Genomic DNA, 15,030 nt, shown 5'->3' on the forward strand with positions numbered 1-15,030 from the left:
GACCCCCCCTCCTTTCCTTTCCTCTGCTCTCTCCTCCTCTCCTCTCTTCTGTTTTCCTGTCCTACTAGCAACGACTTGGCTTTGATCAATAGTTTTTTTCTTTTCGCTGCTAAGCCTTTTTCGAGCATTTTAAATGACCTACTTAGTAATCCCCTCCGTTTCAATGAAGAGGATAGCTCTTTTCTATAGACATGCAGAAGACATGCGGAAGGAAGGGGAGTTAGAAGAGGGGAAAAGCAATATCTACTGTATACCCGGATTCTCCTCTTTCACAGGTGAAGAAATATTGAAGGCGAAGGCTGTAATGATTTGATGAATAATAGCTTGAGCTTTGGGAGGTTTTGAAGGACTGATGTCTAAACACGTTACATCTCTTTTCTTATTGCCTTCAGTTATATTTGTTGGAATTCATAGTCTCGTCTTTTAGGTTGCTCTTAACTGCAGTCTGGAATCAGGAACCATAAAGATGTTAACAAATGAATACTGGGAACGAGGTCACTGATATTCAGAGGTGTTTTTAAGATACTGTGAAGTGTGAAAAAATGATTCTGTGTGTGAGATGGGGGGGGAATGCATTTGAGGCATTTGCCTATGGCTATCTCCTCGCCAGCTGACATGAATTCAGATTTCATCTTCACTGCCTCTGCATTATGGAGCCATAGCTTGAGGACTGTAAAATATTGTGTCTCACTCCCACCACATAATCTAATGCTCAACACCAGCACGGAGCTAACCCTACAGGTGCTGTGGTCCTCTGGTGGGTGCTAATGAAACAACCTCACACCCATCTAGATAGCACTCACACCTGCCTCTACAAAACCCTAGCTGTGTTATGGGAAAACAATCAGGTCTATGGACTGTCTCTCAGGCTGGAGTCTGCTAGTTGTGTTTGAGAGTGTGTGTAGCATGAGCACGTGAGATGTGTGAGCCAGCCACGTGAGGGAGAGTGCATGTTCTGTTCTGTTCCGAGTACAGCGTCGATGGTTGTGAGAGTGAATGGGGGGGGGTTATGGTGACACTGAGATGAAGGATGGAGACCCTACCTCTCTCGCCCACCTTCTCCCTCCCCCTCCCTCGTTTGAGATGTGAGGGCGGTGTTTGTTCATGCTGGCGGTGGGGGGTGGGCTGCAGGACATGGATAGGGAGGCTGGGAGGGGGGGCTGGGCCATCTATCAGACATGAAGGTAACACGAGTCTGTCGGCCCTCCCTGCCCTCCCTTAGCCAGTATCAACACACACACACACACACACACACAACACTCACACGTACACACCCACAGCATCTTGGTATTGATCAAAGGAGACTGTTGTTTTTAATAGAGCTCCGGCCTCCTGCAGCATCTGAATGGTCGTGCTGTGTCTGGAGAGAGCAGGCCAGAGATGGGACTGACGAGCAGCGGGGCTCATCTTCCTCTCTGCCCACTTGAACAGCTTCCTGTGGAGACCCTCCTTAGGCCTCAGACAGAATCTGGTGTGTGTGTGTGTGGCTGTTTTTGTGATTGAGGATGTGGGTTATTTTCATCATTCAGTTGGGTTCTGTCCTATTTTTGTGTGTGTGCGTGTGGGTGTGCTCAAAGCTCTTGGCACAGAACCTGAGCTCTTGTTGATCATCTGTCCCACAATTTTGCCGTCTGTCTCTATCCCCGGTACACACAGCCTGCTCCAATCCTGCCTGTATTTACAATCCCACATCAGTAGTTGCATCATGTATGTGTTTCATACTGTCATATCATTATACTGCTGCGTCCCTCATTAGTCAAACGGGGACGGCTCCCTGAATCTCGGTTGTTGTCCGTCACCGCGGAGGGTCTGACCTCAGCATGACCTTTTTCCAAAAGTATTTTTGCAAGTCACGGATGTGCTGAGTGTCCATGCGGAGCGTCCGTGCGCTTAACTGCATCTTCGGAGAGGGAGGCTCATCCATTTTTCAGGAGACAAGAAAGCTTGGTGCTGAGCCAGAGACACTGTTAGAGGGATGACTCACAGGTGTTGCCCAGATATGCTGATAGACTCCCCTGCTCTCCAACTGCCCGCACGTTTCTCCTCTTCCTCCCTTTCCACAGACCCTAGACTAGGGATAATAATTATAATATCATCATGATAATACAGGATTTAGTGGCAGTTTCTTGGGTACACAGGATTTACGTGAACGCACCCACACACACACACACACACATGCTCGTTCACACACACAGTGGAGGAGAGAGGAGGAAATAATAGCTTTTCCAGAGGGAGGGGTGCTGTGTCTTAGCTAAGTCTCCCCCTGAGGTCTGTGGGTCTCCATGGCAGAATGAACACAGCAGCCTTAGAACCACAAAGCTGCTCCGTATCCATCACAGAATGAGATATTATATATATCTCTCTATAGAGAGATATATATATGTTTATGTTATGTTATGTTTTGATCCTGTCCAGCATTTAGCCAGTTGATCTTTACATGTTGACATCCTCAGAGCCTTTTTATAATAACCTAATATGACAAGCATGATTCACCTATTTTGTATTGATATCCACCATGTATATAGGCTACGAAACCCTGGCAGTGGACCTTTTCCATGTCATATATTGTTTGTAAATATGCCATGGAACCCTTGGCGAGGTGAAGCCCAATGTTTGTGTTTGGGAGTCTAACCCTGGCTGCCCTTCAAGGAGGCTGGTGGCATCCCCCCTGGCTGCTCGGAGAGGAGGAGAGAGAGAGAGGGGGAGAAATGGAGAGAGAGGGAGAGATGGAGAGAGGAGGAGAGACAGGCAGGGAAGAGACATACATCAGTACTGGCGTCCCATTGGCTGGCAAAGGCAGCCATGACAGATGGAGGAGTTCAGAGGTTTCCATAGAAACCAGTATAAAACGATACTGCCGTAATCCTGGGTTTCTCTGCTAGAGATACATAGAGGTGCAGGAGTGCAGTGTGGGTAGTTGAGGGTATTGTTGTCTATGAGGCATTGTTGCGTAACAGCCATTGTCAAGGTCAAAGTGAATCACTGTCTGAATTTAGCTTTGTCTGAAGAGATGTTGTGGTTAGTTTTCTGATTTAATCAGTTTGCAGTTTTAGGTTTCATTATGTTGTTGACAAATGGCATGAGTGGCACTTATCAGTGAGCCAGCACAAAACTGTGTCAGAATGAGAGGGTGAGGAGGGCAATTTAATCTGGGCTCTCTACCTTTATTAACCTAGATATAGTTTCATAGGCTTTCTATTTCTCTCTTTCTCTGTCTCCCACTCCTGTTCGAGCTCATGAAGAGATTCACCCTAACAGATGTCTTTTTTCCCCTGAACCTCTATTTTATTTGCCTCATCGATCTTCTTAAAAAGCAGAAATGTCTGTTTAAGCGGAAGATTTAACTAAATGTGACAAGAGCTGAAAGCCAGCCTACTGCTGTGCTCACACACAGCCCCAGCGTAAGGATCCTCCCTTCCCAGCTTCTGTTATCAATCCTAATGAAATATAGTTTGCTTCTGTAATATCTATGCTCAGAGGCATGTCCAAAGGCATTTGAAATGTGACAGTTATGTATTGAAGAGCAGTATTCCGTTTAGTCTTTTAAACAATTAGCATGCAATTTTTGTTGTTGTTGTTGTTGTTCAATGAAGGTAATTCCATAGTAGCGTTGAGGTGAACACTTTAATATGATACTTTTCTGCCCCCATGTCTAACACTCAATGTTGGAACCTGGAACAAACATATACGCGTGTGTGAAACACCACTGTATCAACAAGTCTAACATCCCCTCCTCCCCTCTCTCTCTCTCTCTCTCTCTCTCTCTCTCTCTCTCTCTCTCCCCTCTCTCTCTCTCTCTCTCTCTCTCTCTCCTCTCTCCCCCCCTCTCTCTCTCTCTCTCTCTCTCCTCTCTCCCCCTCTCTCTCTCTCTCTCTCTCTCTCTCTCTCTCTCTCTCTCTCTCTCTCTCTCTCTCCTCTCTCCCCTCTCTCTCTCTCTCTCTCCCCCCCTCTCTCTCTCCTCTCTCTCTCTCTCCCCTCTCTCTCTCTCTCCCCCCTCTCTCTCCCCCTCTCTCTTACCCTCTCTCTCTCTCCTCTCCCTCTCTCTCTCTCTCTCTCTCTCTCTCTTTCTCTGCAGTGAAAAGAGGAAGCTTCAGGTGAACGTCACCAGCCCCATCCAGTGCAGCATGAACGGCAGGAAGTGCACTGTCATTGTCGAGTCCAAGATCAACCAATCACAGCCAGACTTCACCAAGAGCCGTTCCGGTTACATCCTGGCTGTGCCTGGGAACTGACGGAGCTGTGGTCAGGTGACAGGGGTCAGGTGACAGGGACGGAGGGGAAATATATCAGACATGGATGGTTCTGGTCTTCGTCTGGTTGAGCATCGACATACTGTGATGTGAACAGTATGCACATAGGAAAGTGGACATCTAAATAAAAGCCATGATAAATGTCTTATTTGAATACAGCTCAATGTATAAGATGATATGTATATTTCAATACTGCAATTGTCGTTTGTTAAACAGTAAACACATGCACAACATTTATCTATAGGCTACAGTATATACTGTATATATAAAACCAACCAAAGAGTTGTTTTTCTTTTCACAGTTAACTTTTTTAGATGTAATCACATGCTATATTGTCGATATAATGAGATATGGAGTGAACTGTTTTCGGGCAGATGAGGGTTTTATTAGGAAAGCCTACACGATGTTAAGACAGAGATATTGGATATTGTTTAGCCAAATCAAACATAAACACTATGACAGTGTTAATGGAAAACAAAGTAACCCCTATTAAGTATCTCAAATCTTATTTAGATTTTTCATGTTTTCTTATACTGGGCGTAGTTTACCAGGTCTAGCATCTGATAAACCTTTTTAGTTTAACAAAATATATATATATAGGTGTTCGCGATTGTAAACAACAGCTATTGAAAGAAACTTATCAATAACCACCTTTATTTTACAAGTTGATTGTTAACTTAATTTGTTCTTGGGAACCATTATGGGTAAGAAAAAGGTCCTATACTTTTCCCTAGCTGAGTGTCTGAGTCCCAGATGAAGTTTCATTGGCACAGTTAGACACAGTTAGGCACAGTTAGACAGGGTGTTTAGACGGATGTGTTGAGCATATCCTGAACAGAAAACTGCTCTGAGAGGAGCATTAAAACCTCTCTTAATTTAAAACCTGTATAATTTCCTCAGTGCATACCGTATGTTTATTTGTAGCACTGTCAACAAACTACATGCTTATATTTTCATCCAAAAGACTGTAAACAACACAGGGCCACATGCTCTATGTATTGATAAAGACCGTACTTACCATTTGTTATGGTTAACAAAAGGAACTGTAGGAGAAGCCTAGTTATACCATATGATACCAAAGCACAATTGTAAACCTAGCAGAGACCTGGAACCCTATAGAACTTCTTGTGCTGGTGTCACAAGCTCATGCTAATTACCAGTCCCTGGAGATAATGGTCTTTCTATTGACCTGGAGTAGTCCTTACTCCTGAATGGAACTGGCTCTTCAGTAACAAACACGGATCATTAGCGGAGAGGAAGATTGTGTGTGTGTGTGTGTGTGCATGTGCTTTGGAGAGGGAGAGAGAGGGAGAGAGAGGGAGAGAGAGGGAGAGAGAGGGAGAGAGAGAGAGGGAGAAAGAGGGAGAGAGAGGGAGAGAAAGAAGAGACAGTTGTGTTTTTGTGTGGATAACAGTTTGTTCATTAACTCCTAGCAGCCACCTCGCCCTCTCCTCTCTGGCTCAGCGTCAAATACGCTGGCTACTGGCCATGTTGAATCACTGGCCAAGGCCTTAAAGAGCAGACGAGCAGTTGCCTGGTCTCTAGCTTGCTAGCGACCTGACGGGCTCCAACAACACCATATCCGCAGTCACGTTAGCCATGCTGTTGTTAACTGACACCTTATAGTACGTAGAGATGAATTTGCTGCTTTATACAAAGAACCTAAAGTAATCGTTTGTTATACACGTCGTGGATTGTATGCAGTAGGTTATTATCGATTGATTTGCTTAGATGTAAATTGATTGTATGCGTTTCTGTTTTGTGTATGTATCTTGTTTCTACAGCATGTATTGGTAATTGATGGTTGGAGCGAACACCTACAGTACTGTATGTGGATGAGTGAGTCTTAGTCTTCCTGTGGCAGTAATTATTGGCTCTGATAGGCAGAGGCGACAGTGGAGGCTAAGGAAGAAGGAACTCTGAATACTTGGCCTAGTTAGTGTGGCAAAGCGGATATCTGTCAGCCGGTTTTACTCTCCCGGCAAAGAAAAAACGACGTAAAACTAAGTACTGCATTCCTGCTAATTGCTTTAGAATATCGGCTGGAAAAATCTGTATCTTTAATAAGTTAATGTGTGCCAGTCAGTCTTTACCTTGCAGCTGTGCTGTGTGACCTTCTTCCACAGCTTGATAAGGCACTTCATACAAGAAGATATTGGAGAGTGTGTGTGGTTGCATGTGTGTGGATTGTAAGTGTTCTCCTGTTGGTATCAGTAATGGCAGTAATACAAAGCCTCACTTGGACTCTTTCTTCTCTAGTATTTCTTTGTGTTCCTGTCTTTCAAATATATCTCTCTCTCTCTCTCTTCCACCTTCTCCCTCTTACTTTCCCTCTCTCACTTCTACACTCCAGTGGTCAGAACTATGTTCAGGGCCATCTTGAGGAAGCTCCGGATGTGTGATGCTGTTTCCTGTTTCCTGTCATCACCAGTCACACTGTACTTGTCATCCTGAAACCCATCAACTCCTCTGTAACTCGTTGTGTTTTGAGGGTTTCAAGTCACTCGTAGCTCAGAAACACAGGGAGTAATACCATCACAGATGTCATCTACGTCTAACAGTTTTGGAAAAAGGTTGTCAAAGTAAAAAGTAGGTAACCTGTGCCATCACTTTGTACCAAATTGTTTTTTTTGTTTATTTTTTATTTTTTACAAAGTCTGTGGTTGTTTTGTTGTTGTTGTTTTTTTGTTTTACTGGATTGGTCCTGTAACCTTAGTGACTACATTACGATGAATGGAATGCTGCAGTCTCCATCAGTTTTGCTTTTTAAAACATTGAAATTAAGTTTATTTGATTTTAATGGTAAACTGTTATTGTGAGAGCTTGTGTCTGCATCTTTTTCTCTCTGTCAATGTCAGTAGCTGTGTTGTCAAGGTCATTGTGAGCTCACATGACCTATGTTTCTGTCTTAGACATCGTCTTCACCAGACTGAATATATCAAAGTGCCTACAGAAATGGATCATAATTTCAGGGAGTTTAATTGCTTGATAAATATGGGAAGTACATTGTATTGATAACCCTTTTGAGTTTTTTTAAAACATTCAATATTTGCTGGCTTTTCAACAAACATATAGACAGATGCAGAATACATTTCAAACTATGTGCCTAATTTTATAGTTGCATATTTATGTAATACATCCATGTTGATTATGAATGAAATAAAACGATTGGACCAAATACAAACAGAACTTCCTGTTTTATGAACTGTACATTAGGTATGAGCACAAGCTGCAGCACGTTTCACAATCCTTTTTGATTTATTGTTAAATTAACAAATGTGTTTGATTTAATCCAGTGGACTTTCTCTTTACATCAGTGTCTGACAGTATGCTTATACTCTATTAGTATAGGCTTTATGTATCACAATGTGTGTGTGTGTGTGTGTGTGTGTGTGTGTGTGTGTGTGTGTGTGTGTGTGTGTGTGTGTGTGTGTGTGTGTGTGTGTGTGTGTGTGTGTGTGTGTGTGTGTGTGTGTGTGTGTGTGTGTGTGTGTGTGTGTGTGTGTGTGATTAACCATTAGATGCAGTAGGTCTACTACTGTATTGCGTAAGGACATTCAATAGAGAGTTTTGCCTACTGGTATGTTGGCTGTGGTGTTTTTCTCTGAAGGCCAGCTGTTGTCTTTAATGACTGATGCTGTCATGTGGGCGAGACCGGCACTAATCCGCCTCCTAGCAGCTGTTTCCCTGGGTGACGTAGAGGCTCCAGAAGCCCTGTGCAGTCGGGGGTGATAGTATCACCTCCCACTCTCTGTTGATGAGCACAACCTCTACAAGGTGGGGAGATGAAGGCCTTCTGCTGGGTCTGGGGAGGGATGGAGAGATCTGTCTGTGGAATGACTCACCAAGACAGAGAGGCCTTCTTGGATCAGTTTCCGTCATTCACCTTTCGGCCAATCACAGAAGACATACACAGGGGGCCTTATATAGATCATGCATATATAATGACTACGTTCATCTTCTCTAGCGTACATGTGTGTGGTTTCTTGTGCGGTCAGGTTCACTGGTACACTGTTGTCCAGGGCCTCCTAAATTCCTTTATATGAAATATGGACCATAATGTTTTGTGTGCCATCAGGTTGGGATTTCACAGGTATGGTGAACATTCAAACTCCTTTTAAATGAGTTTCTTGTAGTTTACAGAGAGGACAAAAACTACCACTTACATGTGCATCATGAACGATCAGTGCATTTTATTTTCCATCACAGTACAAAAATAAATTAAAGTAAGCAGAAACAAACTGAAAAAAGTTTCAATTACAGCAACAGCTTTTTGTCATTTTTTTTTTTTTAAAGAACAGTTTTTACAGCATTATACCCCTCCCCCCCCTCATCCAAGCTGAACCCCTGAACCTGTGTGGGTCCATACAGTACCTTGACCACCTTTTCATCATAAGAAAATTAATTGCACACATTTTTATGTACAAATAAACTCTCACTCTCTCGCACACTCACACAAACACACACACATTCACACATGCAGTCATTGAATGCCTCTCATTTTGAAGCTCTTTAACACCATTTCTTTTTTTTGTTCTACAAAGTACGCAACAAGATACAGAAAAAAGAATTGACAGAAATCTTAAGCTAATCGTCTTTTTTTGTACTTTTATTTTTTTATTTAATTTTTATATTTTTTAAAGCTTTTCAAAAGTATTTTCCTCAAACTACTACTCAGTGATGCAAGTGAAAAAAAATGGCACGTTTACTGAATTGGGGCAAAGTGGGCAGCGAGAGGTTCCTCTGTATATGCCTCAGACCCCAATGTCCTGCTTTTTCCCAAAGCAGTAACCCATCCAAAGTGCATCTCCCCCTATTGCGCTACAAAACACACAGATCAAACTCACGCATTGCACTTTGTGTCTTATAACAAGGCAGAATGCTGTTGGACTCTTCCACGTCCTATGAGTATTCCATATCATACATCTTCTCTTGGACTCAAACTGATACAGCAGAGGACAAGTGATCGTAACAGCCATCTTACAGAACTTCCATCACGATAAAACAGCTTTTTGTCGACATAGAACCACATACAAAAAAGCCTTGGTTGAATGAGACTGAGAATTTTGCTTATCTAGAAATTAATTTTGAGAAACTACTGAAAAAAGCATGCGCAATTTGTCATTGCTCAGATGAGAATAAAGCGGGCAAATACATTTCTTGGAGGTTTAATTTTTTCCATAGGTCCAAAAGCTTGTATGACAAGGTATTCTCATTTTCATTTCAGCTCTACCAATCTACAATGTGTTTTTTTGTTGCAGTATCTGACAGCCAAGCCTACAATTACAATCTCTCTTGATTTGATACATATGAAGATTGAGGAGCACAAGTCTGCTGGTCCATATGTTTTTTCATACTGGTTGCCACGGTGCTCCCCTTGTCCTCTGCTGTCTTTCATTTAGTATTGTGGCTTTGTTGATTGAAAACCTGATTATCTCTATAGAGGTCAGCTAAACTCTCGACCTATAACCTCATCTCATCTTGTTCACATCTGAATACATTGGATTTATACAGTACTGGCATTGAGGGATTATTTGACGGTGTACAATGTCATTTTCCGTTAGGACACTGAATGTAGTTTATGTCATAGCCTGCCTGATTTTTTATATTGATATGTGCAGTAGTAGTTCAAGTAGAGGGCAGTCATGCAGGTTTGTGTTGGATTTAGGGCTCCTCGGAAAGTCTAAGGTATGGGGTCTATGATGCTAAAGCTCTCCCTGATATTGTTACTTTGGCGATGGTCAGATTTTACATTGGTTTAACCTAAGGGCTTTAATTTGTTCTGCATTATTAAATCCCGGCCACATTAATTTGCATCAACCACCATCAATCTTCATTCACACCAAAGATAAAATCACCAGTTAACAGCTATACCCCACCTTCATATCACGTGCCTCAAAACTGATCTTTCATCCATGATCTTTACATTACAAGGGATGTGCCAAAGATAATAAATAAATAAATGTCAATAAATTAAGTTTCAATAAATAGTCCTTATTAGATGCAAATCCATCTAATCATTCAAACAATGTGACATCCACTATTTTCAGACCTACATGATTTTCATCAAAGATTTGGCACTCGTTAAACATTTTCTATGCTGAATATTACATAGCACAAAAAGGATCTTCATTCTGAAGTGGTTTAGAGACACAACCTTAGACAAAAGTACAAAACAATTCCCTGGTAAACAAATAGCCTATTTTAGCAAGCATAGCTAAATAAACTAGTTTCAGTTGGTTCATAGCATTCTCTACAGCAGATGCAGTTGGTTTAAAAAATCATATGGGAAGAAGAAAATGACTTTTCTGCCTTCGACAAACTCTAAAAATATGGCATGACACACGTGCATTACATTTCTAAGTAAAAAAAGAAGCTTTTTTTTCAAGAAAATCCATAAATAAACCTCTCTAGTGGCAAGCCATCAGAGAGTAAAACATCCATTTATTTGTACGTTTTTTTTTTCTTCGATGAAAATAAAGTAGGTCTTTTTCAACACGTGGAATGGGACCGCCAAACCTCGTCTTAAAGTTGATCACAATTCCTCATGTAGTTATCTGGTGAACTATCCTACGATGCAACTCTGGCCTATTATTGAAAAAGCATGAAAATGCTTATCCAGCATGGTTGTCCCCACATGTCCTTCTTGATGGTCAGATATGCACTGCAGGCAGCAGAACTGTGCAGACTTATCCTTATCCTTGCACTGGGAGGTGGAGTGGTGGTAGGGGGGGGGCATTCACAGTCTAATGATCCAAGTCGTAGCCTGTCAGTTCTTCCATGATGCGAGCAGAGGCCTAGTCACGCGATGGTCCTCATCCCACCACGGTACGCAGTGCACATCCGGAACAGTCAGCGTGTCGCTGGTGCAGCAAGCTTCAGCCTCAGTCCCTCTACACATTCATAGCTGTAGATGTGTTTGTTGTAGACATTTTGTCTTTTTTTTAATGTTTTTTCTTTTTTTGTCTTTTTTTTCAATATATATATATATGTGCAAGCAGAGAATGTACTCAAGTCTGGCATTTGTCATTTAGGAAGGTTATCACACAGCTTTCACTCACAGGTGTAGTGAAAATGTCCGCCTCTCTCTTTTAAAAATAGGTTTGGTTCACAGAAAAACTTCCCAAACTTGGGTATCTGGGATCTTTCCTATCAAGGTTGTATTGAAGTTTTTTTTAATCATTTACTGAATGGATTTACCATGCCCCCTATTTTGAAAATTTGTTATGCTATAAATTAATCATGGATATAACTAATCATGTTCAAACATCAAACTTTGGTGCCCCTAAAATACTTTCCTTAATCCTCCTCACCACTGCTTTTGAAATGCCAGACTGGAGTAGACCCCGGCCCTCCTCCCATCCCGACCCCCACCCCCTTTTGCCCCTGTCCCTGCCCCGCTCCTCCCTCCAGGGCCCCTCACCGGTCCAGGCCGATGAGCAGGCGGCTCCTCTCCTCCTCTTTCTGGCTCTCGTTTTTCAGGTCAGCAAACACCTGGGTGAAGTAGTGCGGGTCTGAATTGATCTGGAGCATCTTGGTGCTCATCAAGTTGATGATGGACAGGCAGCGGTCCCAGAAGGTCTCCTTGGAGCTCTCCACCAGGAAGGGCTTGAGCGGGTAGGAGATCTCGTTGCCCATGTAGGAGTAGGAAAGGTAGAGGCAGGTGAGCAGCACGGCCTGCAACTCGTGCTCGGTGGCCACCTCAGAGGACACCACGTCCCGGCAGAGCATGTAGACAAAAACCACGTTGGCGGGGGTGATGAAGCCCTGGTCCTGCCAGCCCTGGAGCAGCAGGGAGCGGTCCACGCTCCGCAGCCACAGCACCGGGTCGGTGGGAGACAGGTGCTTGAGCCGGTAGCAGCGCCGGCACAGGAACTCCCCCAGGCAGCGAAGCAGCTCGCTGGTGGAGGCCTGAACGATCACCCTCTTGGGCGTGCCGGCGGCTACGTTGGAGTTGGTCAGAGGGGCCTTCTTAATGGAGGAGACACCATTGTTGGAGCCCTTGGTCAGGGCAGGTGTGCTTTGGTCCTGGGTAAAGCTGGACAGGTTGGCGCAGGACTGCGACTTCTTCAGGTTCTCGTTGTTGAGATGCGAGACGTTGTTCTGGTAGGCCGCGTTGGGCTGCACCTTCTTGGAGCCTTTTTTCTTGGCCGACACGGCCACGATCCGTTTCCATGGCAGCACGTTAATGAGTGAGTGTCGCTTCATGTTCTTGTCTTTAGCGTTCTTGCTGTTTTGCACGGCCGTGTAGTGGCCCACGGTGGCCGGCCCGTCCTCGAAGAGGGCCGCCTTCCGGTAGCTGGGCGAGAGTGACAAGACGGTTCCCATGGCTACTGAGAGGGGTTATCCAGGGGTTTTTGCCTGGCTGGCTGAAGGGATGACCAAAGATAACGTTAAGAGGAGATTCTGAGGGTCTCAATGCCTCAGTGCTTCCCAGCTGTGAGACCCTGGCTATAGGTTGCAGTTCCTCCTAGGCATCTATGTCTGCCGTGGATCCAGAGGATAAATAGATTTGTAGACTTTGTAGCCTGTGGAAAAAATAAAACATGCAAACAAATGTGATTATTTGTGTTCAACTACAAGTTGTTTTTATGAACAAGTCATTGTTTATGTAATTTCGCTCTCCCTGATGATGTAGCTGAATCATTCTTTATTTCTTGATTTGCCTCTGCAGAATTGGTGGACTAAGTGGTCTTTTACTGGTCTGATTTAGCAAGATAATTAAAAGCAAATGGGTAATGGTACAGTTAAATTCCCACTGAATGTATGCAAGCCAACCGTAGGTGGCTTTTCAACAAAAAAATCGCACACATTAAAAAACATAACCTGGACATTAAATTCATGGAAAAGATTGAATTTGGTTTACCTCACAGTTGACTCTTATGATTTAGTTTATGAGACAAGTACCAACATTTCTGACAGTATTTAGAAATGTACCAATGTTTGGGATTGACTACATTAAAACATGAAGTCCACCAATCACACTGAACAGCAATATACTACTCAATAGTCCATTGTTTTAATTTCACTAGTCCTTGATTTTTGTTTACATTTTCGTCATACCATTACACCTGATCATAAATGTAGAGCCGACTATTTAATTGGGTTTCAGATTACACTTGAACTTCCAATGTTCATGTTTTGGTAACCCCTTCAGTTTTACATTATTTTTATTTCCATTTGAATCATTGGTTAGAGCACGCGCTGAATACGCTTTTCTAGATCAGCTCTCGTGTTTTAAAATGGTAGACTAGAACATAAACACCTTTGTGAAGGTCGCCTTTAATGTAGCTACCGATTTACAAAAACAACCACGAGTTGTGATAATTATCAAACCGTAATGGGATGATCCAGATAAACAAATAATCCTTTATTAGCTGATTAAGTGCCACGATTAAAAACACTTCGTTTTCAACCAATTTACACAATCCAAACTATTCTTTGCAGCCTCTAAAGGCAATAATACTCACTGAATGTACTTCGAGTAGTTATAACACAATCCATAAGAAGTCCGAAATTGCCTTTATGAAGTTTCTTGTTGATTGAGGAAGAATGATTGTGCTTGAATAGCTGAAAGTTGTAGTTTTGCGAAAGTGGTTTTTGAACATCGTCTGCTGTCCAAGGTTCTGAAATCGAATGCGCCAGGCGCAATAATAAAGGCGTAATAATTGTCTGGATGCTAACCAACTCCTTTGCTGATTCATTTGTTGATGTCCTAGTACTCTACGAACGATAGCCTATAACATAACTATCAAATAACATATTACACCCCACAGGTTTTGCAGCCTTCTTTTTGAAAATGTCTAAATACCATTTATTACCAAAGTCTATGCCACTTTACCCTACATTTCACAATGTTTCAAAGCTGTGCCCAGTAATTTATGACATTAATGACATTCATTGATGACTAGAAGATCTCAGTCTCACCGTAAGATGTTTTCCTTGAGGAAGATGACGAGGAAAATTATTTCACGGCAGCGATGTTTTCCTTGCAAGTATCCTCTATTTCACTGAAATTCAGGACGAAACATCAACAACCATCTCGATAATTGTAGTTAAAAGAATAGCATCTTACAATCCTTTTTGGAAGAAATACGTAATGCAAGCAAAAACATCAGCACGCTTTGACATAGCTCAGGCTATATGGACAGTATTTCTGGTGCGCAGGCGATGGAGGCAACTGTGGACTGGATGCTGTGAAGATGTGCTGTTGGTCCTCGCCGCGAGAGATGCGGTTGCGAGGGCTTCTGTGCACTAGCCCTGACTTGCGCGTACTTGAGAGGATGTCAAAGACAGTGGTCGAGCGCCGCTTTGTGCGCTATGTCTGTGGTGCTGTTTTTCCAATACCCAATCACAACAAGCTGCCGCTGAACTCGATGAACTGTTTGTTATAGGCATGCTAAGAGCTTGGGTTTTGAATGCAGCAAAGTCTTCTGAAAATAATAAAGTATGCATGCATTAATTAAAATGTGAGAAGCCTTTATATTTTTTCAAATTATCTTTTATGATATGTGTTTTAAGGGGCAATAATGCACAGCATAGTAAATTATGCTGAATTGATTTAACTCAAGCATGCAAACTCCTAGGCTTTAATTTCCGAGAACGCTGATAATACAATGAACGAGGAATCGTTCAGAAAGATTCAATGTTGAATCACTTTAAACATGCAGTAATACAATTACATAAATATGTAGTGTATTTGCTTTAGCGTATAGGCCTACGCCTCAATATGGCTATGGGCCCACACATTGTTTTTCTTTTTTATTCGCATACATTTCCC

At 42.6% G+C, this 15,030-nt stretch overlaps 2 protein-coding genes across 2 annotated transcripts in view; one reads left to right on the forward strand and one right to left on the reverse strand.

Annotated features, from left to right (window-relative positions):
• myo1d (myosin 1D) overlaps positions 1-7,419 on the forward strand; it is a 56,348-nt gene extending 48,929 nt beyond the window's left edge. The window contains 1 exon segment of the mRNA XM_067244493.1: positions 4,076-7,419. Coding sequence (XP_067100594.1) covers positions 4,076-4,232 — 157 coding nt within the window. The 3' untranslated portion in view covers positions 4,233-7,419.
• Positions 7,420-11,669: 4,250 nt separating this feature from the next.
• cdk5r1b (cyclin dependent kinase 5, regulatory subunit 1b (p35)) lies at positions 11,670-12,578 on the reverse strand. Its single transcript, XM_067244494.1, has one exon. It carries the CDS (start codon positions 12,576-12,578, stop codon positions 11,670-11,672), a length of 909 nt encoding a protein of 302 aa, XP_067100595.1.
• Between the last annotated feature and the right edge of the window lie 2,452 nt (positions 12,579-15,030).

The sequence above is a fragment of the Osmerus mordax genome, chromosome 10, assembly GCF_038355195.1.
Source record: "Osmerus mordax isolate fOsmMor3 chromosome 10, fOsmMor3.pri, whole genome shotgun sequence".
In the NCBI taxonomy this organism is placed as follows: Eukaryota; Metazoa; Chordata; class Actinopteri; order Osmeriformes; family Osmeridae; genus Osmerus; species Osmerus mordax.

Excerpts from the sequence above, each read along its gene's own strand:
- cdk5r1b (XM_067244494.1), bottom strand. The coding sequence starts at position 12,578 with ATGGGAACCGTCTTGTCACTCTCGCCCAGCTACCGGAAGGCGGCCCTC.